General features: G+C 42.6%; 1 protein-coding gene across 1 annotated transcript; it reads left to right on the top strand.

Annotated features, from left to right (window-relative positions):
- Nucleotides 1-7,321: 7,321 nt before the first annotated feature.
- On the top strand, nt 7,322-25,744 carry LOC124169346 (zinc finger protein ush-like). The gene is made up of 10 exons (XM_046547932.1): nt 7,322-7,679; nt 8,615-8,896; nt 10,064-10,231; nt 11,993-12,202; nt 12,415-13,295; nt 16,636-17,286; nt 17,934-18,467; nt 19,711-20,737; nt 22,812-23,035; nt 24,015-25,744. The coding sequence occupies exons 1-8, from the start codon at nt 7,379-7,381 to the stop codon at nt 20,731-20,733; spliced, it is 4,050 nt and encodes a 1,349-aa protein (XP_046403888.1). The 5' UTR covers nt 7,322-7,378; the 3' UTR covers nt 20,734-20,737; nt 22,812-23,035; nt 24,015-25,744.
- Nucleotides 25,745-27,326: the final 1,582 nt, after the last annotated feature.

The following is a 27,326-nucleotide window of genomic DNA, read 5'->3' as shown; positions in this document are numbered from 1 at the left end:
TTTTATAGTGGCACAGTATAACAAACATAAAAGCACAAACACAATCAAACATAATTAATTTAAATAAATAACAATACATTGAAGTAAGAAGCTCTTTGACCTTAAGAGCTTACATTAAGGTAGGAAAGAGCGCGGTTTGTAAAGAAGTGGTTTGGAATGGAGAACGGGTCAATGTGATCTGGAAGGGAATTTATGAGGGAAGAGAGGCGGAAGAGGATGGAACGTTTGGTTAGTGACAATCTGGGAATGGGCACATGGAGGAGCGAATGCGTTCGAGTGGGTCTGCATGGAACTTTAAAGTTTAGATTGGAGACGAGATCGGGACAGTCAATGGAAGAGTTTAGAATGCTATGTATTAGTTTTAAATCAGATTTTAAGATTAAATTTGGAATATTAGATATAGAGAGAGTGTGCAAAACAGAATCAGCGGACATATTACGAAGATGAGGGGCTCTGCACTTAACTATATTAGTGAAAAAATTTGTCACACTTTTAAGAGCCAAAACATTGGATGGGGCTGAGATTGTCCAAATGGGGGAGCAATACATTATAACGGGAATGACAATAGTTGAAAAATATGCGCGTAATGCTATCGGGTCTGCAATTTCTGAGAAGCGGTAGAGGAGGCCAAGGAGAGACATAGCTTTGTTTTTAATTTTTGTAATATGCTCACAGTAATTTAATTTTTGATCCATTAAGACACCTAAGTCTTTGATGGTGGAGACTCGTCTTAGGGGAAGGGAGTTTAAACTGTACCTGAAATCATAAGGGAACTTTTTTAGCGAAATGGAAATTATGTTGCATTTATTAGCGTTTAGGCGGAGATTCCAGGTGTTGCACCACTCTGAAACCTTGTTCAATGCATCCTGTAGGCTATGGCAGTCTGCGATATTGTTAATTTGCTTAAAAATTTTGCAGTCATCTGCGTAAAAAAGGGTATGGGCTTGAGAGGGATGTACAAGGGAGGCCAGATCGTCAATGAAAAGATTAAATAAATATGGCCCGAGTACACTTCCCTGAGGTACTCCGGATGTTGTGGGTGACCATTGGGATGAGCAGCCAGGAAGTATTACACGCTGGCATCTATTGTTGAGGAAAGAGTCCACTAGGTTTAGAAAATTTCCATGCAGGTTAAAGCGATGAGAGAGTTTGTGAAGGAGAAGAGAGTGGTCAAGAGAGTCGAAAGCTTTCGAGAAATCTAAGAATATTGCGTCAAGTTGAGCTTTATTGGAGATGGAAACGACTGCATGATGCTGAAAAAGAGCTAAGTTGGTCAGGCAGGAGCGTCCCGGTAGGAAACCATGCTGATTATTTGATAAAAAAGGAGAAGTGAAGTGGTAGAGCCTGTTGAGAATAATCCTTTCACAAACTGAAGACAGTATCGGAAGTATCGATATTGGGCGGTAGTTTGAGACTTCATCTTTAGGGCCATTTTTATGTATGGGAATGATGTTGGCAATTTTCCATTGGGAGGGGAAGGTGCCGAGGGAAAAGCAACGGTTCAGTAGGAGGCTCAATGGAAGAGAGAGGGAGGATGCGCAATGTCTAATTAGTTTGGGGCTCAAACCATCGGGACCAGGGGCACGACGGAGAGGGATTTTGGAGAGATACTCAAATACTTCTTTGGGATCTGTGATAACGTTAGATAGACAATGGTCACGAATGGGCGTGGGGATGTTATCAATTTTATTAGAGAGAGTAGATGAAGGAGCTAAGCAATCAGTAAAGAATTGATTGAATAAGTTTGGTCTATCTGGACCCACAGCCTCGAGATTGTTATAGGTCACGTGAAGGGGGATGCGTGGAGACTTTCGGCGACTATTCACAAAGGACCAGAATTTTCTTGGGTTGGAGGAAATGGATGAACACATGCCCTGAACATACTCCTTGTGATCACGGCGAATTAGCGTTTTGGAACAGTGACGAAGGTTAGTGTATGTAGTTCGAGTTTCCTCGTTCGGGAAAGACTTATAAAGATACCAAGCACGATTCTTGTTTCCAAGTGAGCGAATGGTATCTGTTTTGAACCAAGAGGGGAATTTTTTTGACTTAGGTTTCACAATGGGCACAAAATCTTTGACCGCACTCTCAAGGATTGAGTAAAGAAAGTCCACACCTTCTTCCGGAGACATAGAAGCAAGGATACCCCAGGGTATGAGGTCGAGACAGCGATTTATGTCGTCCCAACATGCCTTCGACCAAGCAGGGAATGGCTTGGGGGGCGGGGTAGGAACCCCGCGGTGCTTCTTGGAACGTTGGACGAGGAACACTGCATCGAGGGAGTCGTGGTCGGAGTCGAAAATCTTTCGCCCGGGGGTGACTGACTCAGGGGCAATGGTCGCAAGAAGTAAGTCCAGCGTTGCCGCATTTCGAGTTCCGTGTAGGCAGTATTGAGGAAGGCCAAGAGCATTTACAAAATTTTGAAGAAAGAAATCGTCATGGGCGTTGGTTGGACAGCCGCTTGTTGGGTTTTTCCATTGAATTGAAAGATTAAAATCACCAACCAGAATTACAGGACCTAGGTTTATAGCTCTGAACACAGAATCTAGGCAATGTTCCAGAATAGTAATGTCACTGTTAGGGGGACGGTAAAAGCAACCAACATAGATTTTACATGCCTTAGAGTGTTCACCTGAGACTAATGACACCTCACTCCATATAATCTCACAGTCCGTTTCCAGGTCCAGGCGGCGTTTTGATGGATAGAGATTGTTGACAGCAAGGAGCACTCCTCCTCCTCTTGACGGTCGATCTCGGCGATAGATATTGTGGGAGTTCACAAAGGATAATTCAGCGTCAGGGACTGAGGGGTTTAGCCAGGTTTCAGAAAGGGCAATGATATCAAATTGGGAGAGCTCATGGGCGTGTGTGTCACAGTCGCCAAGTTTGGCCTTGATGCTTCTCACATTTTGACATTTGAATAAGACATGCATTTCCATTTATCAGCGGTATAGAGCCTGTGAATAGTCTATTCGACAAAAGCAAATCAGAATTATTCCCGAATCGCAATATTACTACTTCCGAAGTTTTAATCGTGGCTGTGGTTAATTGCCGTAGTTTAAGAAATAAGATTCCCGAATTCCACCATTTAATTCATAGTACGAAGTGTAACGTCATTTTTGGAACAGAAAGTTGGCTAACAGATGATGATTCAGACAATGAGATCTTCCCAAAATCGTTCACTGTTTATCGGAAAGATAGAATTAATCGAGTTGGGGGCGGAGTTTTTATAGCTGTAAAGAATTCAATCGTCAGCCAAGCGATAACCGTAACTGAGACCAGCGTTGAATCTGTGTGGTGTTTAATTAAATGTCCAAAATTCAAAACTATTTTATTTTGTTCGTATTACAGACCACCTAACTCAGATATAACGTCAATGTTGGATTTTCAAAATCAAATAAACAGCGTAGCATCCAAGTATCCTGAAAGAAACTTGATTGTGGGTGGAGATTTCAACGTACCTTCTATAGATTGGGAGACTTATAGCTTCATTCCTGGTGGGAGGGATAAAGTGATCTGCGAGGCTTTATTACACACTTTCACATCTAATTCATTGTTTCAAATAGCATCCGCACCGAACAGAGGAGAAAATATTCTTGATTTATTAGCGACAAATATACCACATCAGGTAATAAACGTTGGCACTGTCGAAGGAATAAGTGACCATAGGGTAGTAACTGCAAAGTTTTCTCTAAATACCGGTGTAAACTTTAAAAAGAGCGTAAAGTTTTCATTTTTAAAAGAGCTAACTTTGATGGGTTTAAGAGTCATATGAAAAATGCTTTCCCCGAGTTTCAAGAATCAGTATTAAAGTTAAATGTAGAGAATACTTGGAAAGCTTTTCTTTCGCTCGTAACTTCGGGAATAAATAGCTACATCCCTAGTAAAATAGTAAAAGAAGGCAGAAAACCGAGATGGTACGACGCGGAAGTGAGAAAATCATTGAGGCGACAGAGAGCGTGTCATGCTAAAATGAAAAAAGTCAGCACGGATTTATCCGCTAATGAACGCGAGCTAATAATAAAAAAATATAGGATGACTAAAGCCGCCACGAAGGAAGCGTTCAGGAATGCGTTCACGAATTTTAAAAGAAAAACACTAGTAGAGCAGTTACAGGATAACCCAAAAGCATTTTGGTCATATGTTAGGGAAGTTCAAGGTAAACGATCTACCGTATGTTCGCTGAGAAACGACAATGGAGATGTGTTGACAAGCAGTTACGATAAAGCCAATTTATTAAATTCCTACTTTAAGAGCGTGTTCACGGAGCCTTCCGAAAACTCACCCGAGACCGATGACAATCCCTGTCTACGTAAGATGCCAGCTATTGACATTAGTACGCTCGGAATAGAAAATATATTGAAATCGCTTAGTCCAAATAAATCACCTGGTCCAGACGAAATCCCTTCTCGTGTATATAAAGAACTAGCCTCAGAACTTGCCCCCTACTTGCAGTTAATATTGAGTAATTCCATCAAGCAACACGAAGTACCTAATGACTGGAAAATCACTAATGTAACGCCTATATTTAAAAGTGGAGACAAGGAACAGCCATCTAATTACAGGCCGATATCTTTAACGTCCATCTCTTGCAAAGTCCTTGAACACATCGTAGTCAGCTCGGTAATGAAACACCTAGACGCGCAAAACTTATTAATGGGAAATCAACATGGATTCAGGAAAAGCAGATCGTGCGAAACTCAGTTAGCGCTTTTCGCCCCCGATATATTAGTCTCCGGGGAAGACAACATTCCAGTAGACGCGATTTTTCTTGATTTCAAAAAGGCATTTGATAAAGTACCCCACGGAAAGTTAATAATAAAACTGAAATCTTATGGTCTAGACGAAGATGTCATTTCCTGGATTAGAGAATTTTTGAGCGACCGCGTCCAAAGAGTAGTATTAGACGGTGCAGTCTCCAATGAGGTTAGAGTCACTTCTGGCGTTCCTCAGGGTAGTGTCATTGGCCCACTCCTATTCCTTCTTTATATAAACGACATTGGCGAAGTAGTGCAGAGTAAGTTACGATTATTTGCAGACGACGCTGTAGTTTACAGAGAAATTCGTTCCAGCAAAGATATAGATGAACTAACGAATGACCTTGCTGCTATCCAAGCTTGGTGCGATGCTTGGCAGTTAGAATTAAATTTGGAAAAATGCGTCGTAATGAATTTCTGGAAGAAGAATAACTCCCTACAGCGTAACTATGTCATTCGGGGCACGCAGTTAAAGGCAGTTGAATCTGTGAAATATCTAGGGGTTAGACTCAATAATGATCTATCGTGGAATAAACATATTCGAGAAATAACCGGTCAAGCTAATCGTAAAATGGGTTTTGTTAAAAGAATATTAGGAAAGTGCGACGACAAAGTGAGAGAAATTAGCTACTTTTCCCTCGTTAGACCACATTTGGAATACGCTGCCAGTGTTTGGGACCCTCATGAAAAAGGCTTAATAACAGAGTTAGAACGCGTGCAAAGAAGAGCTGCCAGGTATGTGAAAGGTCGTTACGATAGTCTTGTTAGTGTAACTGACCTCTTAGATAAACTCGGATGGGAATCTCTGTCGGACCGTAGATTGAAAAATAGACTAAACCTTTTAGATAAATTCAAGAGCAGTGTCTTTTCTGACGAAGTTAACCATATCTTGCGGACGCCAACGTACTACGGAAGATCAGATCATATAAATAAAATAAGAGAGATAGATTGCAGAACAGACAGATTCCGAATGTCATTTTTTCCACGATCAATAAGAGATTATAACGGCAGCAATAGAACGCGTAAATAGATTGCATGACTTGTAGTGTAGCCTACTAACCTATGTAAAACTTACTGCATGTTTCTGAATTTCTATTCTATATTCTATTTCTAACAGCATATAGTAGTATAGTTTGTTATTATTCGGGACGTTTCTTGGACGGTGTGGTGTGCATGTGGGAGTCCAAATGCATGCTGCATGCTGGTGATTGATCACCCCCTGCCAAACACCCTAGAGGTGGCTCGCAGGGTAATTTGTAGATGTAGATGTAGATAATAAAGGTGCACTTGAGGGACACGAGAAGGGCCAGGGTTAAGACTGACATCCCCTGAGAGTAACACAATGAGGAGTATCACCATTCCAGCGTGAGGGTAGCGCGGGAGTTTTACCCGGGAGGGCTCAGGCTCTCGCTGGGACCTGGACCGAGGGCCTCTCGGGCCAGGAAGTTTGAAAACATTCTCACTCCCTCTTGACATGTTAGCTTGCTCCAATTCCCAGCATCGCGTCAGTCCAATTGAAAAATGATGAATATCGTATTTCAGAGAGACAAAGGCACTCATCTTATGCTCCACGATTACCTTACCCCACTATCACTTTTTCTCATTTATTTTTTCGGAAAAAATCAAAATAAATATGGATCCCTCCCTCAATATTTAGTATTATTCAGCCATTCCTGTCAATATTCACCATAATAATTCACTATTATTCGCCTTTTATTTCCGCGCCTTATCCTGTAATTCTAACATGCAGTTTTTTATACTTTCTCAATGTAATGTTTAACTTAAAAATTCAAGTTTCCATTTAAATGCATGTATGATTGATTATTTTGCGGAACGGTGAAGTAAGTATGTATTCCCGCCTCATTTTCTAAAGTAATTGTTTTAGTTTTTTTCTTACGCTGGACCGCCTCAATACATTCCTTGAATGCATCACCTTGCAATATTCCGTATGTATTTTTACTCTTTTCAAATATTTTGGGAGTTTGGAGCCGGGCTTGTGTACTTATGGGCATGGGCGCCTTCTGAGGAAACAGTTCCCATATTCCCAAATTGCATTCCAGTTTCCTCCGACACATTCTCGTTCCAATGGATTATATTTTCAGTCTAAAATTGCATGCCTCCTCGCTAGCTCTGAATAAATTTTAACAGAATCAACTTTCACTCTCAAAGACATAATTTTCCTGACGTGACGTGAATTGGAGTTAAAAACTTCTAAGGAAGATTATGAAATAGTGAAAATAAACTGAAAGCGTCGTAAATGAGGATTATCTCCTCGTAACACCTGCCCTGTGTGGAGAAGAAAGAAATGTATTTCAATAATCCCAATATGTATCTTATTTCCAATGAATTGAAATGAGCTTTTGATGCGTGACAAGCGTTGTGAGTGGTGCAATATACTTAACATTCTAATCCATGCTGTGCCACATTTCCGTAACGAGCTTTGCTCAGAAAGGTGTTTCAATCTATTTATTTAGTTTCTGTCTCCAAACCATAAGCCCTTCTTTTCCTTACATCTCTCATGGATCTCTTTCTTTTCTTTTCTTGAAGGCGAGGAGGGTGAGGAGGCGTGGGTGGAGGGTGAAGGGGAGGGGGTAAAGGGCGACGATAAAGGAAAAGAGGAGATGGAGGAGGAAGAGGAGGGGATGCAATCACCGCCAGAGGGTCCAAAGGAGAAGGAAGGGACCACTGAGGGCTCTGTTGACCAAGAAGAAGAAAAAGGGTCAGCGAAAAGCAGCGTGTGCAGCAGTCATCAGAAGATTAAAGTTGAAGATGAGGAAATGGAGGTGGAAGTAGAGGAGGGAGAGGATGAGGAGGAAAGGGGCAGGAGGGGGGAGGATGAGGGAGATTCGGGCAGCCAATCACCGAAGAGGACGAGTAGTCGGGAGAAGGGTTCGAGCCCTGGTGTCGTCGTCGCACCCTCTGGTGAGTATTTGGCATTCGGACGGACTGAATTGAACGTTTTCCAAAGCACAGTGAATCCTGATCCTAACCCTGGGTTATTAATCGCGAATATAGTGTTTGGAATAATTGTACTCTTCTTTTCCATTGCCCCTTTATTTATTTCGTAACTGCATCCCGCTCCGAAGATGCAGGGTTCTAGTGTGTCGTGACTTTACTTTAAAAAAACTTGCATGCATAATATTTCACATGTAAAAACTAATATAGAAAAATTACACATATTGTTGTAAATTGTTAAATTTAGGACAAATTTCGAGTCAAGAGACCCCATAAATGTCATTATGCGTTATAAAGGTGCCATTTTTAAAATTGACCGCCGTTTCGAATACTGAATGGTAAAAAGATGAGTGCTGTGGGCCAAATCGGTTAGACTGGTGTCGTGGAATTCCCAAACAAGTGGAATACATATCTCAATGTGAAGCTTTTTCCCTGAAATTCTGTCGAAAACGATGAACAACTTTTGGGCCTGGCTACTTAACCTCGCGCGTTTAGTGTGTGAACTATATCCTGTGGTGATGAAATGGCTTACGCCTCTTCTACCCCAACTGCCTTGTACATAGGTCATGCATAGGCCATTGCGAACTCTGTACACTGCCACAAAACCTCAACTCAAATCTTTTTCGCCACCCACGCTCTTATTGTGAACTTTATAAAATCCTCTCTCCATATCTTCCTCAATAAGTGGATAATGTCGGAGTGAGTTCCTTCCCTAGGCTGGTACATCAAGAAGTCAAAGGAATGAAGACTTTGCTTTTTATACAATCTGAGTCATCAAAGTTTTTGTTCCTTCAACTCCCATGATGAAGGATTTCCACCAGGTCACGCCCGCTACTATTAGGTAATTACTCTTAGGTATTTCAGCGTAATAGAAAGAGATTTCTTCTTTTATTCCAATGCAGAGTCTTCTGAGGCCCCAACATCACCCCCAGTGACTCCATCATCACCTTCTAAGGCCCCTTCTTCGCATTTAGGGGTCCCATCGGCCCCTTCTTCACCCACAACGCCCCATTATTCTCCTCCGGAGGTGTCTTCTTCGTCCCCAGTGGAGCCATCACCGCCTCCGGTGGCCCCTGGAGGCCTCCGCCTCGTCACCAGCCTCGCCACGGACCCCGCAGGGCCCTCTTTCCCTGGACCCCTATCGCACTACTTGCTGCCCTCGGGTCCACTACACCCCTCCACCGGTGAGTACGCATATATAGATACAATACTATTCAATGTGTGTAGGTGTCAGAATATCATTCATAGCCACCTGCATTGGTTTCCATCAGGTATGGCATTTGCAATTGGATCAGAGTCATGAGTGATTGGCGATTGATTCATTCCTCTTGCCAGTGTTGTAACTATGGGGGATGAGGGGATAGACCCCCCCAAAGCCTCAGACAGGCAAACACATTATCTAAAACTATTGTCTAGTTTTGGCGTATAATAACTGCATCTTCCTCTCTAGCAGTGCTTGTATTCCAACGGGTGCAGCCCAAAGTCACTGAAATCATAAAGCTCTAATTTGAAATGAATGGATTTCTCAAGGTCGTACTTTAGAGTACGACCTTGAGAAATCCATCCGTCCATGTAGCTACAAGGACGTATGGGCTTTCGAATTTCATTTATATTATAATTATACGCGGGCGCAGAGGGACATTATTTGCTATCAGTGAAAACGACCACCAGAGTGCCAACTAGTAGATACCTTAGTTTACCACCTTTTTACACATTTGAACTTCCTTATCTTCATTTTTCATTGACTACTTTTAATACTATTTAATCAAGGAAAATATGCTATGCTTGGCATGGATGATTTAAGGCCAAAACCTGTGTATAATTGACCTATATGAGCGAATGATAGCTTAAGGCAGTGGCGTAACTAGAACTATCCTTTGGGGGAATTGGGGTTGGCTGGGGGAGGGGACTCCCTCCCCAGGACTCCCCCAGCCAACGGGGGGTCCGGGGATAAATTTTGCAAATGACGTACCTGGAAATGCATTTGACATCATTTTGGCACTTGAAATTTGGGTTTCAATCGTAATTCCGCGGGAAATCAACACAACAGGGATAATATTAGTGTTCTATAAAGTTTTCTGAGACTTTGTGGGGGTGGCGGGGGGGGACGATATATCCTCCTAATCCTCCCCAATAGTGACTCCACTAGCTAAAGGCATTTGTGTCATCGCCACAACTGCTGTCATATTTTTTTCTAGTTTATCGGTGTATGTAAGCTGAATACTGCATGATTCAAGTGTATAGCAATTACAGCATTCAAGAAATGGTACTATGAAAATGGCATATGATAAAATGGACCGATTTATTCTTTCCGCTTCAATTCAACTGCATCCTGTTCTCTCAATCGACAGCTGCCTTTTCGGTGGCTGCTGCGGCCGCGTTTGCAGCCGCCAACCGCCTCATCTGCCTCCCGCCCTCAGCCGCCGCCCCCAACGTGACTCCCGACCCACCCACTCCGGCCCCCACTCCGAGGCAGACCGGAGGCCAGACGAAAACGGAAGCCAGCCAAGTGCGACAAGGTAGACGCAAATTGTTATTTCGCAGTTGCCTCCTTCCTTCTAGCGGATGTTTTAGCAAATAATCAATCACTCTGAATTCACGCTAATAGTAATCGGGACGGAAAGAGGTTAAATGTTCAGAATCACACGATTTTGTTTGGGCCCAAGGACTCCTATTTGCATGGTTTTACTCGGAACAGGTCAAGTTTGGAGTGATTTTAGCTAAGCATGTCATAAATCCTGCAGCATTATCAGAATTTTACTTTGTAAATTTGTTTTCGTAGTTGTTACGGTACTAGTTTCATTCTTTCTTCCATATATACCCAGTAGCCAGCAACCGGTAAAGAATGTCTTCGAACCCTTGCATGTGTGATAACTATGAAATGTATTGCCATTGGCGATGATTGGTTCGTATTTCTCATGTATTGAAAACGATTCATGCTTGTTTTAAACGAAATAGCATTCGAAGCAAACTGTTATTGCCAGCATGGTATTTTGGAAAACCTAGTGAACAAGTGCGTCTCTTCAAGTACTATTTGCAGTTCCCCTGGAATGGTGTATTTACGGTTGGAATTATTGAGTGACATCGTCTTATGACTGGCATCAGTTGTCCCACAAGGAAGCATAATAGGCCCTCTGTAGTTCATCATATATATAAATGGTCTCTTCTGCCGTGTAAACTATGTGATTTATAATTAATTTATTTTACAATTTAAGGTAGGCTGTAAAACACGTTTATTTTCAGGCGATGCTGTTATCTATTACTACATTAATGATCATCCTAACTCGTAAATTCCATCATTGAATTTGAACAACGTTCATCCGTGGAGCCAAGAGTGGGGGTTAGAACTTAGTCTGAGAAAGTGCTCTGCACTGGCGGTGGATCTCTTGAGTCGGTCGTCCAACTATTCCAATGCACATGCACACGTCCAACTATTCCAATTTGTATCGACATAAAGGCGGCAGATGATGTGAAGTGTCTTGTAGTTATTATAACATCAAACCTAAAGAGGGGAACTCAGATGCGAAATAATTTAGGCAGAGCTCTAAACAAGCTGGTATTCTTCAAACGTGTTGTGGAAACATATTCGGTTGGAAAAGTAAAAGGAAGGTGCTAATTCACTCTCGTCCGGCCGCATCTTGAATATGCAGAACATGGATGTATATGTGACGCAAAAATGACAAGGAAAAATGGGAAAAAGATCCTATATTCATCCTAAACATGGTAGCAAAATATGCCCCCCAAATAGTTTCATTAATATAGTTTCTCGGAGATTACGGGAGGAAACCTGAAAACACAATCTCATCATCATGCGCTGCCGGAAAAACCTTTGGATCGAGCTCATAGAAAGTGTTCACTATGGCGTGGAAAGATAGTTGGAATTTCAAACGCTTTTTTCATTTTATTCTTGTAGACGACCCGCGGGATATCATTGATTGCGTTGATGCGTGGAGTAATGCATCTTGTGTTGATAGGTGGTACCAAAATAATGCGCTTATAAACTATCCAATGTCCATTTAACTGATACGTTATGGTTTTACGGGGAAATATGTGTAGTCTTGTTTAATTCTCGTAAAAATCAGAATTAGCGACTGAAGAAGAATCAGAAAATAGCAGGTATTTAGATAAAGGTAAAATAATCAATATCGTCGACTATACCGATTTTATTTAACTACCATGGGTGCATGGCATTGTGCGGATACAAAATCAGGATTCGTTTGATGGCAAATGACGATTATGGCGTGTTCCCCCTCATCGAAATGGTCTCTTCTTCTTCGCAGTGGCCGTGTTCGTGTGTGCTCCGTGCGGAATCAAGTTCAGCAGCGCGAGCACCCTGGAGGCTCACCAGACGTACTACTGCTCCCATCGCCACAATTCTGCAACCTGCCCCACTCCTTCCCCCGCCTCCCGACCCCACCCACCCCCTGCCCCCTCTACAAACATGCAGGACGACGAGAAGTCGTTGAAATCACCGGAAACACCCATCGGGGGTAAGTCCGACTAAATGTGCTATATCTATTGCTATGAATGATACCACATTCAAAAGGCTAATGAATCTTTTAATGAGTCTTTCAATGAGTCATTTATTGCTCGAGGCCATAATAATAACGCAATGTAAATGAACTAGCCATTCCCGAGGAAATAAGCATTCCTATAAGTATTTGTGATCAATGCTTTTCAATGTTTTTTTTTCACTTTGCAGCATCCTCTGGAGGCAGTGAGACGGAGGGCACTCGGCCCCTGTCGGTGGAGGAGCGTCGATCCTCGCTTTCCGAGGAGGGCTGCCCCCCAGCCAAGGCGCCCCGGACTATGAGGGCCTTCCCCTGCCCCCACTGCTCTTATTCTGCGGACAAGAGAGCCAGCCTCAGCCGACACATGAGGATGCACATCGTCCCCACCTCCACTGTCCCCGTGTCTGCCGCCTCCACCCCACCCCCACCTCTTCTGGCCAACACCACGCCCCCTATAGTCACCCCCACGCCACCCACAGTCCAAGTGCACAGCCTATTGCAGCAGGGCGTCTCACCCGGGAGCTCCACTGTGGACTCTGCCTCCTCTCCAACCCCCGATCGCTTACTGCCCCTCGACACGGACAATTACTGCAAAGAGTGTGACATCCGCTTCTCCTCCGTGAAGACTTACCGCGCCCACAAGCAGCATTACTGCTCCACTCGACACTTTGGGGGCAAGCCGACTTTAGAGACTGCCCCTGCCGACGACAGAAGTGGTGAAAAGGCAGGAGACCTCAGCCGGAGTCCGGTGGCGGTTGAATCAGGGCCTACTCCAGGACTTCAGGTGAAGCAGCAGTTGCTGCAGCCGCCGTTCGTGGCGCTGCCCACCAGTCCAGTGGTTCTGGTCCCGTACGCTTTCCTACAGAGCGCTAGTCTCGTCTTAGCCGGCACCCCCGCACCCAACGGCTCCTGCATTCTGCTCCCAGACGGCTCCCTCAGGCCTCTTTCGCCCATTCCAAGACCCTCACCATCCCTCCAAGGGCCCTCAACAGCTGCTCCAGGGCCATCCTCTAACAAGGGGAAGACTTCATCGGACTCCACTCCAACGCTCTTAACACCCAGGGTCACTCCGGTGAGCTGCGAGTGCATTTAATGCTTCGATGTGGTGTTCTTATTCAAAATCACATGATACTTGAATTCGGTTCACAAAGAGTATGAAACTTCTAGAATCATGTGAGTCGGAACTAGCATTATAGAAGCGTTTATGAATCGCTGGCATCGGATCTGATTCTCTTTCCCTGTTATGAATTAGTGTCTGGATCAATATTCTCCTCCGACTCTACAATCTGACGCCAAGTTATCTTGGTTGTCTCTTTAAAAACGGGTGTACACGTTAAAGCAACTCGAGAATCAATTGCACCTCCTACGAGTGCAGAATATTAAGCTCTAAAACCGACCGAAGAAGTCAAACTAGACCCGGCGAAGCCACAAGGTAATTTTAATAATACCTACAGTGTGATCATGGGGTATTTCTCGGGGCTGGAAATATAAACTCAGAACCGATTTTCGATTGATATACGTTCGATTTTGTCTTGCAAAATCCTTTTCTCTCGAATAACTCAACTTGAAGAGGATGATCCTAGATATTTTCTGGGAAGAGCGGCTTTCTTCCGCCTCCCTTCTTTCAGTTGTTCTGCAATGCGAGGTGTGAGGTGGAGTTGGGAGTGGAGAGGGAGGACACTGTAAGGAGAAAAAGACGAGTCGAGATTCGCATCATGCGTATGAAGTGCGTGGCCTCATCGTTGCTATTTAATTTGTAGCCTTTCATCATTAAATGGATGTATTATGGTACTTCCTTACGATAGATAAAATATAATAGATAGGCAACGTCTGACGAATCGCCCTGATCAATTAATCCGGTGCCAGGATATGCGTTTAAAACCCTGATATCAATTAATTTAAATATTTAATTAATATCATTGTAACTCATGTACAAGAGTTTCGTTAGACAGAAGCGCTGATTCACCTTTTCCAAGTATTTCATCAAAAACTGGCGTTGTTGTCTATTTTATAATTTGATTGAAAACAATAAGGGATAGTATCTGCAGCGGTGTCTTAAACAGTGTGTTCAACGCCCGAAACAAATAAATGCCAATTTCTTTTTACGGTTACAAAATTGCAGATTAGTAGAGCGATACAGAGTGAAATAGGGGATTGTGGAGCAACGCGAGACGGCAAAATTTAAATCTCGAAGCAAGCAAAAAATGAAAAATCGAGCAAATAGAATTGTTTTAATTGATTATTATAAAACAACAAGATTTAAATTTCGCTTTAATCGAATATCGTTGTGAGATCTTGATTTTCCGATCCCTTACTTCTACTACCCATTTTATTTGCTCAACACCAAAAACAACAGTTAAGCCTTTACATTGGGTTTTATAAACAAAATAAATTATGTAAATATAATAATAACTAGTATGAAAACAATCTCATAAATGAAAATAATTTTTAACATATACAATACTTACAAAAAATGGGTATCAAGAAGAAAGTATTTGCAATTGGCTATTTACATATCAATGTGTTAGATTGCTTAAGAAAACTTGGTGTTTCGGTTCTAACGCTCATGAAAGTTTCATCGGAATAAAAAAGAGACTGACCGGAGTTGTGTCATATCAGAGCAGGTCACGGAATAATTGAAGGAGAGATGTAATGAATAGCATGAGTCGTCGTTAAGGTATCAATCTTACTACCAATCTTAAGGTTGTAAGGTCAATTTCTGACATAATCACTTTTTTTCTCCACGACAAGAAAAAGGTTCGCATACTATGGTTTTCATCTTCAGAGGCAAGTCACTTGAAGTTGTGTAAATATTTTCTGTGCACAGGAAAATCTCTCATCTGTCGTGCGGCTTTTATAAAGACTCACTGAATTTCACTATTAGGCTTTACTGTTATGTCAGACAGAGCTCTAGGTAGCATAGGATGTGTAGTCCACCGTTATGCCGCCTTTGGTGTTCATTCAACATCAGCAAATTATGTTAATACGAGAATATTTTACTGCATTCCTTGCCTATTCTTCCCTAAAATCTTATTCTTGCCTTACATATGTTCCTTAGCGTACGATAAGCTGCTTATCATTTTCTTCCGTAATAAGGCCATAAGAAATAAAAGATGCAGTGTCCAGCGTGATGCGGTGGAAATCTTTGATATTCAGCTTAGTAAAACCACTTGTCTGTTTCCACACTTTTATTTTAACCGATTATGGTTTCGGCAACTCGTGCCATTATCAAGGTACATAGCCTTGGGTGATAAAAAAATTGTCACCCAAAAGGATAAAATGGTGGTCATTCAAGGCTTTGTACCTTGATAATGGCACGAGTTTCCGAAACCATGGTCGGTTTAAATAAAAGTGTGAGGAAACAGACAAGTGATTTTACTAAACTGAAAACGATAAGAAACAGATAATTCTCTTATTTTTTGCCATCTAGGTTTGGTAAAATTGAAAATATCAACCCTTAAGTTTCACCGGAGTGGCTTTTAGACTCATCGTTTACATCTACGAAAAATATGAAAAACAAAGGGAACAGTTTTATGCTCGACTACGGAAAACGACTAATGAATTAGCAATATTTTACAGCAATTATAAATGTAACAAATTGAAAATTTCACGCAATAACAAAGCATGGTATAATATATTTGAGAAATATGATTTGAACATCCCAACGCACCTCGCGCTGTACAATTGTTTCGGATTGCGGAGGCAAAGTGTGTTGATCGCTGAAATTGTCTTATGCCCATAGACCTAATGGTAATTCGTTATTTTATTACGTCACAGTATTTCGCCAAGTGTAAGAAGTTACCCGATTTGAAGCGATAGGCGGGGAAAAAAAAAACAGGAAGAGCTGCGGAGAAAATGTTTGCTTCGCTTCGAGGTGCCATGGCGAAGCGAAGACCCGGAGGGGCGAAAGAAGAACGAGAATCACCGCCCAGGCGAGCGGAGACCTCGTCTGGCGACGCGATTGGCCTACGAAGCGCGACGGCATCGGTGTCGACTAATAGTCGTTCCAATCAGAAAACCTTTCGTTGATTACATCGAGCAGGTCGTCGCAGATTTAGTGAATTAAGCTTTCCGTTTTAATATTTATAATGAAAACATTTGCTTTTTGTTTCAAGAGTTAATTTGGAAATCTACCAATGGTAGCATGGTGGCGTATCTAGAATATATTCCCGCGCAGATTCTCAGTTATTCCCTCGGAAATATTCAGTTTCGTTCGCATGATATATTTTATTCGCTCCTATTCTTATAATTTTTTAAGGTCAAGTGTCGATTGCGTCAGATTTGAAGGGGAAGATTGAGCTAAGAGGCATTAACAAAAATCTTTAATTGTTTGACGAAAAGAAATTTTTCCAATTATTTTGGATACAAGACTCAAATGACCCGTTTAAATTTACTTGTTTACCCGCCTGTAGGTCTCCACACCCAAGCCAAAGGAGGAGTCTGCACCCACGGCACCATCTCCTCAGCCACTGCATCCCGGAAGCAGCCCCGCACCTCTAGATCTCAGCCACCGAAGAGAGGAATTCTCGAAAAGTGAATCTCAGAGCGCCCGGACGCCCCATAGTACGTTTTCCACTTCCTCTAATAGCAATAGTCAAGATGGGAGGAGGTTCGTGAAGCAGCCAAAAGAGGGGCTGTCTTTTGAGGAAATGGTGGCTCTCCAGCAATATACTCCGCGGATGTCGCCACCGTCGGACCCCAAGGCCCCAATCTGTGGACCCCATTCGCAACAATCGCCATCTGCAGACTGCACCTCTCCTGTTTCCTCCACTTCCACGGCATCGTCCTCGCCTGGTTCCAAGGCGAGGCCCTCGAGGCCCAATGGCATTTCCAAGGAGGGCCCTCACCCGCAAGTGCCCCTCCCGGCCCCAACTCCGCCTCCCCCTCACCCTGTCGCACAACAGTTTGTTGGAGGAGCCCTCGAGGGCCTCGGGGTGGCCAATTTCCTGCTGGCGGCGGTTGCGGCTGCCGCGGCTGCTTCTGCCGGCCCTGAAGGTATGGCCAAAGCGGCAGCGGCGGCGATTATTTCAGGGGCGGGGAACGTGAACAGCACTGCAGGCCAGGTGGGTATCGTTGTAGTTGTAGTACTAATGATATCGTGTTATTTGGTATGACCAAGAGTAACCGTCTATTTTCGGATGTCTGAGGATCTTTTTCACGCATTCGACAGTTTTCATTTGGAATTAGGGTATATAACAACTCTTTCCTATTTAGTTTTTTATGCAGCATAAAAATTCCATGCTCTATGAGATCTGCTAATTAAAGTCTAATTCAATTTCACGAATATCATATTTAAAATAAAATTTGCATAAAATTTAAATGAAATTTTACCTAAGCAGTCAATACTTATCCTTGGATGATGAGCTAAATTTTTAATGAACAATATTTTGCTACGCACTTCTTATCATTTTGAATTATTTTGTGTTGCACATAGGATTTATTGATATTTATTTCTACATCACATGGCTCATGGAGAGGCGGAGCACTACTGTACTGATTAAATTCAACTAAAATGATATCTGATAAATTTACTCTAGCTACTCGAGTGTAGCTCCGCTGAGAAAAAAAAGGAAGCTCTCTCTCTCTCTGTGTTCTAGTATTATTCAATGATGTGAATCTCAAATGGTGTTATGAGGACACATGTTAGTGCTAGTTAATTCATATTTGGTCAAAGAAATTCATTTTACTGATTGTAATGCTTATTTTCCAGAATGGCCTTCCTTTCCTGATGAATCCCGAGTTGGCCCTTAGGATGTTAATACCACCCATGGAAGGATCCAGGCCCCGCACACACACCCCCGTGGCTCCCGCACAGCCCCTTGGGGCCCCCATACTGCCACCTGTAGCCCCCCAGATCCTCGTGAAGCAGGGCGTGTCCAAGTGCGTCGAGTGCAACATCGTGTTCTGTCGCCACGAGAACTTCCTCGCACACAAGAGACACTACTGCTCCGCGCGGCTCACCCCACAGGTGGCAGCACAATCGCCGTCAGTGGGAGGGGTGGGGCAGGAAGATGAGTACCCTCCGCCCCCACAGGGGGGGCAGGCGCCCGGGGCCATTCCTTCATCCCCCAACACGCCCCTGCTTCAGTTCATCTGCGTGGCGTGCGGCGTCAAGTTCACTTCCTTGGACAACCTGCAGACCCATCAGACGCACTACTGCCCAGTCAAGAGGGACAATGGGCCGCAAAAACAGCTGTCCCCTCCCACCCCTGCCGACAGGATCATCAAGTGCCCCAAGTGCAAGGTATTTATATGATAGTATTTAGTATATTTGTTGTTCTCTTTCTAGAGTGGACGTCCCTATTCCTCCAAAACACCAAGGGCTAATATCGTGCGAGCTTCTTTCGTGATACCATCTTGGCAACAATAAGTATTGCATATATGACTGAATAGGAATGTGCAATTATGGAACAGGCGAGTGTAATATCATACAAATGGTGTACTTTGTAAGATATCATAATACGCCAGGAGCATGGACACCGAAGGCAGAAAGTAACTTAACGAGCATTTTTCTTTCCCTTCTTACGCTGTCTGGATATCAGCTGGTTGTAGTCAAGCTGGTGCTGGTGGATTAACAAATGTAACTTTTTGATTACAATCTTGATGTAAGAGCACAATTTGAAATCCAACGAAGTGTTTTGAATCCTGCGTTGTTCTTTGCTTGATGGGATTATATATCTCAATTTGGATGACGAAAAGAGGCTGGAGGAGTTCAAGGGATAAGCGTGGAGGGGAATGAAGATGCATGGACGTTTTGAGGGAAATGGACTGAGAGCGCGCGGAGGGAGAAGAAACTCGGGTCGTAGAGGGCGTAAGGAAGACAGAGAAGGTTTCCGAATGGATCGGCGGTTGACGGAATCACGTTTGCACACATCTGGATCCATCCCTATCCTGTTTCTTTGAATTTTTCCTCTCAGCTTCGGCCTAAATTCAATTCCCTGCATTGTCCTTACCGTTCATTTTCGTCTTCACCATTGTTTTTGTGCCAACCATTCGGGCGTTTAAGTCTCCCTCCTTTAGGAGTAAATATATGCCCGCTGTGGAATCGTTGAGTGTAGTTCTAGTATATATATTGGTATTTGTGCAAATTGAAATGCATATTTTATGTTCCAATTCGCCGTATCCATTGTTACCTTCTACTAAAGACACAATACTTAGAATATAATTGATTTATTTCATAATTAATTATGGAGTCAATAGCCTTTTCGGTACAATTTTGTTTACGGCAATTTTCTTGCGGCAGAAATTCGGTCATCTTTGCTTGCTAGCCTAAATTATCCATGGCATTTTTTCAAATTATGCATCAGCGGAATGTTTAATACCAAGGCGATGTCACAAAATGGGTTCGCTGCGTGCGAATGATTACCGCATCATGATACGTTTTGATAATTTAAGCCTTCCATTGGACTAATACCGATGTGGTGGTCATTTTGTTTGCATGCCAAACTCTTTTTAAATGTTTTATCCTTTCTTCTTTTTCCTTACAGGTTTCTGTGGACGAAGAGGCGCTCCCAAACCACCAATGCCTATTCCATAGTAGCACCACGAGCAGTAATAGTAGCAACAGCAGCAGTACGGGCGATGGGTGTTGGAAGTGTCCCTGCTGCTCCGTTGTCAGCCCAACGGCGAGCGCGGCACAGCGCCACCTCGAGTCGCACGGCGCCGTCAGGGCCTTCCGGTGTGCCGTCTGCGGCTACCGCGGCAACACGCTCCGAGGAATCCGCACCCACGTCCGATCGGCCCACCCGGAACAGCAGCGCCGCGACGGCCGTGAGGGGCAACACTCTTCCCCATCGGAGGAGCACTTGATCGCGTGCATCCTGGAGGACGAGATGGAGGTGGCGCCAATGGTTCCCGTGGCCACCACCGACGCACTGGCGTCACGATCGACAACGCCAGCCACCGACTCGGACGACGCGAGCGGTGCAGGCGGGGAGAGGATGCACTACTGTGAGGTGTGCGGCTACTCGTCTACTTACAAGGGCAACGTGGTGCGGCACTTGAAGCTGGTGCACAAGTGTTCGAATCCAGGTGGCCCAACGGAGGAGGGGGTGATGGGCCCAGGCATCGTCATGAGAGAAAATGAGGACTCGCGGTCGCCAGGGCCCAAAACGGGGGACCCTAGTGTGAACGGCCATCGTGAGGATGTCGAAGATGACGATGATGAAGACATGGAACTGAGGGCAGAGTCACTGGTGAAAGTGGAGATGTTGGAAGTGGATGAGGAGGAATGCCAAAGTGACGTCAGGTCAGAGGTCATTGAAGAGGGGGTCAGCGTGAAGAGGGAAGTGAGTGCAGATGAGGATAAGCGTTCAGAAGACGATGACAATAAGAAGGGAGAGGGAAAGGTGGACCCCAAGCACTGTCGCTCGTGTGACATCACCTTCAACTACTTGCCCTCGTTCATCGCGCACAAGAAGTTCTACTGCACGAGGAATCCGCCCGGGGCGCAGAGGGGCAACGATGTGCCCGGGGCGAGGCAACCTCCACTGCGCAGTGAACACGTGTAAGAAGGTGAGTGCTATTGAATTTTGCGGGAACTGTTGAGGTTATGTTTGCGTGGTGAACTACGCACGGAAGCCCTGCATTTATCGGAAAGTTCAGCACTTACATTTGACGTCTTGTCATATTTACTCAGAAATAATTTAAACATAAGGCAAATGAAAGTTAGGTCGAATGTCTGCTGTATCGTTTGGTTGGTATTGTATGCTGTTCAATTAGTAGTAGTTTGAGACTTATTCTCAATCAGAATAATTGGGTGTTTAATTACAAATATTAAATTGTTAAAGTCGCGAAAATCTTGAATATACAGAGTATTTGTACCTTGGTTTGACTCACTCCATTGTGAGCATCATTTGGCTTGGTGAAAGATGATGTTCATGGAGGGGCTTGTTGGAAGGGGCTTGTTTTGTGACATCTAGGCGACCTATCCTTGCCTATGTATAAGTAGTTTGGTGCATTGGTTATTTGTGTTCAACGTTTTGAAGCTCTGATCGCATATGATACTCTGGGACAAGTGAGTGAGTGAACTGATGTACTTGCAAAATATATAGTGGTTCTCGCACGCCAGGTTCTGTCATTGTGCAAGAATAAATGCGCATAAGTCGTGATGGTGCGCTTAAATTAAAGTGAAGTTAAAGCCTAAATCACACGATCATTTTTTTCGTCGCGTAAGTAATCACTATCTTGATCACTTTTCCCGTCGCGAAAAGCGATCACTCTAGTGATCATTTTTCTGAATCACACGGTCACTCCCGCCGTCGCTTTTCGCATCATTTCCTAAATCACAGCTCGTTGTCATAGGACCCGCATTACGAAAATATACAGCGTGTTTGTTTATCTATGTCGTTCCCACAATTGTCAAACGTTGCGCTGCAATCGCTCCAAAGGGGAATGCGTTCCGATTGGCTGATATGGGGTTTTAGTGACGGTTTTAGCCACGGAGAAAGCGACCGGACTAGTGATGAAAAATAGCGATGGGAATCCTCATCGCGATCGCGAAAAACAATTGCCGGCGACTATCATTTCGCCTAGTGATCGCGATAGTGATCACTTTCGCGACGAAAAAAAAATGATCGTGTGATTCAAGCTTAACATTGCATTAATCCGTAGAGTTCCATTTCATTTTAGCCTTTAATGCCTGGATGTAAAACTATACCTTTTCCTTTAAACTGCTCTGGAGTGTAAGTTGTGTCCATAATGTTTCCGTTCCGTTAAATTATGCATATTAATGTCTTTCTTATCCCGGTGGAGGGATATTCTTTCCGCCATGTCATATCCAAGCAATATGTGCTTATTTTAATTCAAAATGGTTAAACGCTGGGTAATCATGGATATATTGCAATATTATGTATTTATGTCCTAGCAATTAAAAACTCATTTGCATTATTCAATTTCACGCATTGTTGACAAATAATCGAACCTATTGGACTAGGACAGCTTGGGTTGTAGGTAATTGCCACACCACTATAGCAGCACTGCTCATTCTCATACGCTTATTATGAAGGGAATACATTTCATTGCGTACATTTTTCTCATTGAAGGACTGCGGCCCATGCAGCGAAAAAGGTTAACAATAATGTTGGCAATTTCTTCGGGGAGATATGAATTAATAGTCCTTATCTTACTAAACTTAATCAGCCATACATTACCAAATATGAGAAGACCTAGCAGTAAAGAACTATCTCCTCGTATCCGAAACCTTTTATGAGGGAAACACAACAGCTGTTCATTAAAGTATGTATTTAATGCTCGTCTAAAGAGTCTTTATCTATTAGCCCTTCCATGCAGTAGCTTCTCCAGTTACAAGAGAAAATTCGGCTATACCAGGAACTTTTTAGCTACGCGAAGGCAGTTATTCTATTTAGCTGTGTCATTCTTAACCTGAACGAAGGCTTTTTTGTTGTACCTGTACCGTTTATTATTCACTATGCATTGTAGGTAATAAATAAACTTTTCACGGCTGCCTAAATATAGACGTATGCATATTATAAATTGAGCAATTGATGGTTAGTTTTAATTCTTCTTATTCACTACTGTACCCAATAGAATGGCTAACCTGGCAATTCTCCCCATTTATCACTGACAGCTGAATGTTCGGAGCCAGTGCCGTTCTCCGCACAACACCAGCTGAATTGGAATCAGGCTATTCTGTTGGTCGAGGCGGCAGTGACCAGTTGTGGCCACATCGCACTCACTGGGCATTCTGGGAATGGCGACAGTGGGAGTCAAACTGGCCGCGAAGGTGATTTCTGCTCATCGCTTTAAGGAGACTGCTCATTGCCAGATCATTTCCATGCTGTCAACGAGCAGGTCAGTCAGTTTGATCATCGCTGCATTGCAACCATCTACCACTGTATTACCCTGAATGCGTTTTGTCAATCGACCGTACCCAAAGCAATATGGGCCTAAGCTTATTTGAATTTAATGGAAAAAATGTGATTATTCGCTTTTTTATTTTTCATCGCAAGGGATCGGTTTATTCTCTACAGGTGTTGGTGTTTTTAACGGCAAAGGAAAGAGCAATTATCTGTGGGCTTTCGGAAGTTATCCAGCTAAGTACCACGCCGTTCTTAGATCGATCGAATTTTTAACAGTTTCGTTTTTAAACAGATACGCAGTTAGCTTATTTTGATCTGCAATGACGAATGCAGATAATTAAAAAGTTTTCTCGCTCCATCATTATTTTCTATTTCATTTTTATCTTTTTCATTTCCTTTGAAACGACGAAAAGCTGTACCAAATAAGCTCAATCAGTCAACGAAATATTTGTCAAAAATGCTGGGCAAAAGTGCAAGAATATTCTGACCTTGTACTTCATTCATGTTTTTTTGCTGTAGCTAACTAGAGAGAGATTGAATTTATGTTACACAATTCCAAATGGAGATTTATTTATCTTATGAGTAGGTTCTACCCGCATATATTTGTGGATATTTATGAATGTTTTTCTATAACATTAATGCTATCGCATACTTTTATTCTCTGAATTACGTAAATCTCACTAAATGGCACTCCGCGTTTAGAGCATCGACGTCTTATCGCGATCATTTGTATTGAGGTACAAGCACTTTTAAATGCTTACTTATATCGCATTGATAAAAATATATTTACGTCGAAAAAATCTCGCTAATAAATTGTGGAAGACCATACCAATGTTTTGTTATAAGAAGTATCGGTGAAAATGCTGACAAAAACACGGTGCTTTTTAAATGTTTTCTCCAATTTGCTCAAAATATTCTCGTTGTTTTGATGATTTGAATGGCTACAATGTCCTTGTTTACTTTCTTCACAGGGTGGGAATAGCGATGGAGATTGGGTGCATGGTGCCTAGAGGACCTCTCTTGGGATCATCCAGCGAAACGGAGCAACGACGACACTCCTACTTTGGTGATGTAGTTGGAATGACTGCGCGCGCAGCTTGTATTCCTGCATCGTTAACTGCGACCAATGAGTGTCATGAAACTGAACGGAAATCCAGACTCCGGTTAGCTCAGCTCCGATCCACGTCGTGTTATCCTCATTCCGAACGGCGATCTTGGTATCAACAGGCGAAAGGCTACATGGATTTTAGGTCACCACTGGTCACAGACAACCTCACTCTATGCTCGACAAATTAGTTCTTCAACCGTTTTTTGGTTTATTTACCCAAATCTTCAATTCCATAAAACATTTCTTCACAGCTTTCTTGCCGTTGCCCTTGCGGTGTTTTCAAAATACAAGGACGCTCTGAATATTTTTCCTGCACGCTTCTGAATTACAATAAAATTTATTACTTGGACACTGAGGCTAAGTAATCGTTGAGGAAATCGGCTGACTTCAACCAGTTGGAATTATGAGGTAGTTTCCCTTAAACCTTTCACTAGATAGGCTGTGCATTGTAATTTAAATCCACAAAAATAAATGTAACTTAAAAATAAATTAATAATATGTTAACCCAAAATGAAATTCAAAAATTAAATACTGGTATTCATTGCAAGAAAATTAATTTGGATTGAGCCAAACCACAATTTTATATTTCGAATGTAATACGTGTTTAAAATACATCAATATAAGAAACATGTTTAGTAAACTCAAAAAGTTGTGCCATTTAAAGATAGTATTGGGAAATTTGAATTAAAATGGTATGAAGGCACTTAGACATTATTTCGCTTGCTTTGAAACTCCTTGGTAGCGTGGTAGACCTCTGGGTACCGGGTTCAAACTCCGGATGAATCTATCGGACACCCTCAGCATATTCTGGAGATGCGAGGTTGCCCATTGAAAGTAGCTACACTTATACCTTGGGAATTCACGTGCCTCTGGCGTGCTCTGTGCTAAACTGTCCGTGACAGACTTGGGTTGAGTCACTGAGAGATTATTGAAAATACCAATGCCAGAAACGTGTAGTGTTTAAATGTCGCCATTTAGAAATTCCTTAAATGTGACAACTTCACATTCCATTTCGGATTAGGTATCCGTGAGAATTAGTTCATCGCAGTATCAACAGATGTGAGTGATAATGGAAATCATTGGGTGCACCTCCACCCATTATTAAACAAGCCGTGTGAAAGTGAATTTGGGTGCTCTGTGAATATCGTTGAAAATCGCATCGTGCATCGTGATCAGCTGAGTGCGAATGAGTGCCGTGGGTTCTTCTTTATTTCTCGCCGTCTCTTTGTTATGAGATGTGTTCAAGAGGCAAAAGTGTCTCTTGATGCAATACGACGAACCAAGTAACCAGTGACTCTTTGTTGGGATATTGGATATTGGTGTTCTATGTTTCTCGGTTAAATTATTGTCTCGCTTTTTTGCAGCCGAGCGACGGACATATTTCATATTGAAATGTAAAAACGTCTCTGATATGCAAATTTACAATCGTGTGTATTGTACTGTACATACATAGCAACTCTTCCGAAGAGGTGATGTGTGACGCCTCTGTCATATCCCTCAGGTAATCAATAAGAATGTAAATACGGTACGTACAGGTGTAAATATGTGTGTATGTATGCTTGTTTATTAACTAAACGTACCTTTATGAAATAACAATAATGGTTTCGTCATTCGGAAGTACCTGCTCATGAGTCAATAGCGGACTTATTGAAGTCATTAATATACTTGGGACTGTTCCGTTCGAAAATATTCATGTCCCACTTGGACGAGTCATGTTTTAATAGTAGCTACTTAGGTTATACTGAAGGTTATGAAAAAATTGTTTTTTCTCCAAACATACGAGGTGAACATTGTAATTATGGTTTAAGATAAATATTAATAGCGTAGAAAGGAAAATTACCCATTTCTGCGCTCCCCTTACCACGACCAACTTGACTCTGCTCAAACCTAAACGTAGGTGGACGATAAATTATATGCATATATTAGTGTTGTGTCTCTAATGAATTCGAACGTAGTGATTAATTTGATCCTATCTTTTTTACACGACATAATGTTATTTGGCATGCTATGGGTGCTTATCTCACTACTTTTCAAGTGAACGGTCGTTCCATTTGGGCTGTATTATGACTGATTGGCAATGTGATAGTCTATTCAGGTAGGAAGTCATGTGCGCCGTGGACTTCATACCTCATCCGTGATGAGAGGTAAGTATGGCTAGTAAGTATGGAGAGGTTGTGAATTGATAACGCATAAACAGCGTAATGATAAATTTATTATTTATTATAGTACTGGCTGACCCGGCGAACTTCGTACCGCCTAACAATCAATGAACTTACAGTTTACTTACACCATTTATAAATCAAGAGCGGCTGTATCGTTTTTAATCATGTTTAATTTATTATAATAAAATAAGGATACAAATTCAATAAAACTACGTAAATGAGTACCTAAATTGCTTGTCAGAAAGACATTTTCTTTATTGAATCTACATAGGGTGAATCGGAGCACGTTTACGCGGATTTTTTTCAACAAATTTTCTTACGTTTTAGCTTAAGAAATTTTGGGCATTGTGGTTTAATAAAGCAGTTCATGAAATAAAAATTATACGCATTCAGTTGTTGGCTATTTTCGTTATTAGCTGTAAAAAAATGTTTTTAGGTCCAAGTCTGTTGCATACACTTGGCCCATTCAGGGGGCAGGTTTACACGACCCCAGATCGACGCTTGACTGATGCTCAAAATCGTGCAAGAAAAGCCCCTATGAAGCAGCATTCGCATTAAATGACTTAAGGCGCGCCAGTTTGTAGTATCTCTGTTTGAAAAAATGCACTGTGTAAACGTACTGCATGCGTAAACGCACCACGGTGAGCCCTACACATTCGGGTTTAATGTCTTGCGTCAAGCACCTTCTGAGAAACAACAGTTTTTGTTTTGTTATCAGGTGCAAGATGAAGCGGATGAAGCTAAATAAATATAGTGAAGCAAAGCAGTGACGCAGCGAGGGGAGGTTTTGGGGGATAAACCCCCCCCCCAAGAGCTTAGAGAATTTTTTTATGAAAGATTTTGTTATTAATATTTGGGGGACGGATGACTAACAAACAAAACATATTTAACTATTCACACAGCCACAAAACCCACTATTTTGAACCATTTATCTTAAAAAATGTCTGGGGGAAGTGCCCCCACACTTCCCGCTTACCTTAGCGAGTGTTCTATACCCTACAGACCCGTGGTAT

This window comes from Ischnura elegans, chromosome 12 (genome assembly GCF_921293095.1).
Source record: "Ischnura elegans chromosome 12, ioIscEleg1.1, whole genome shotgun sequence".
NCBI lineage: Eukaryota > Metazoa > Arthropoda > Insecta > Odonata > Coenagrionidae > Ischnura > Ischnura elegans.
This window is presented reverse-complemented; position numbering and strand designations above follow the sequence as displayed.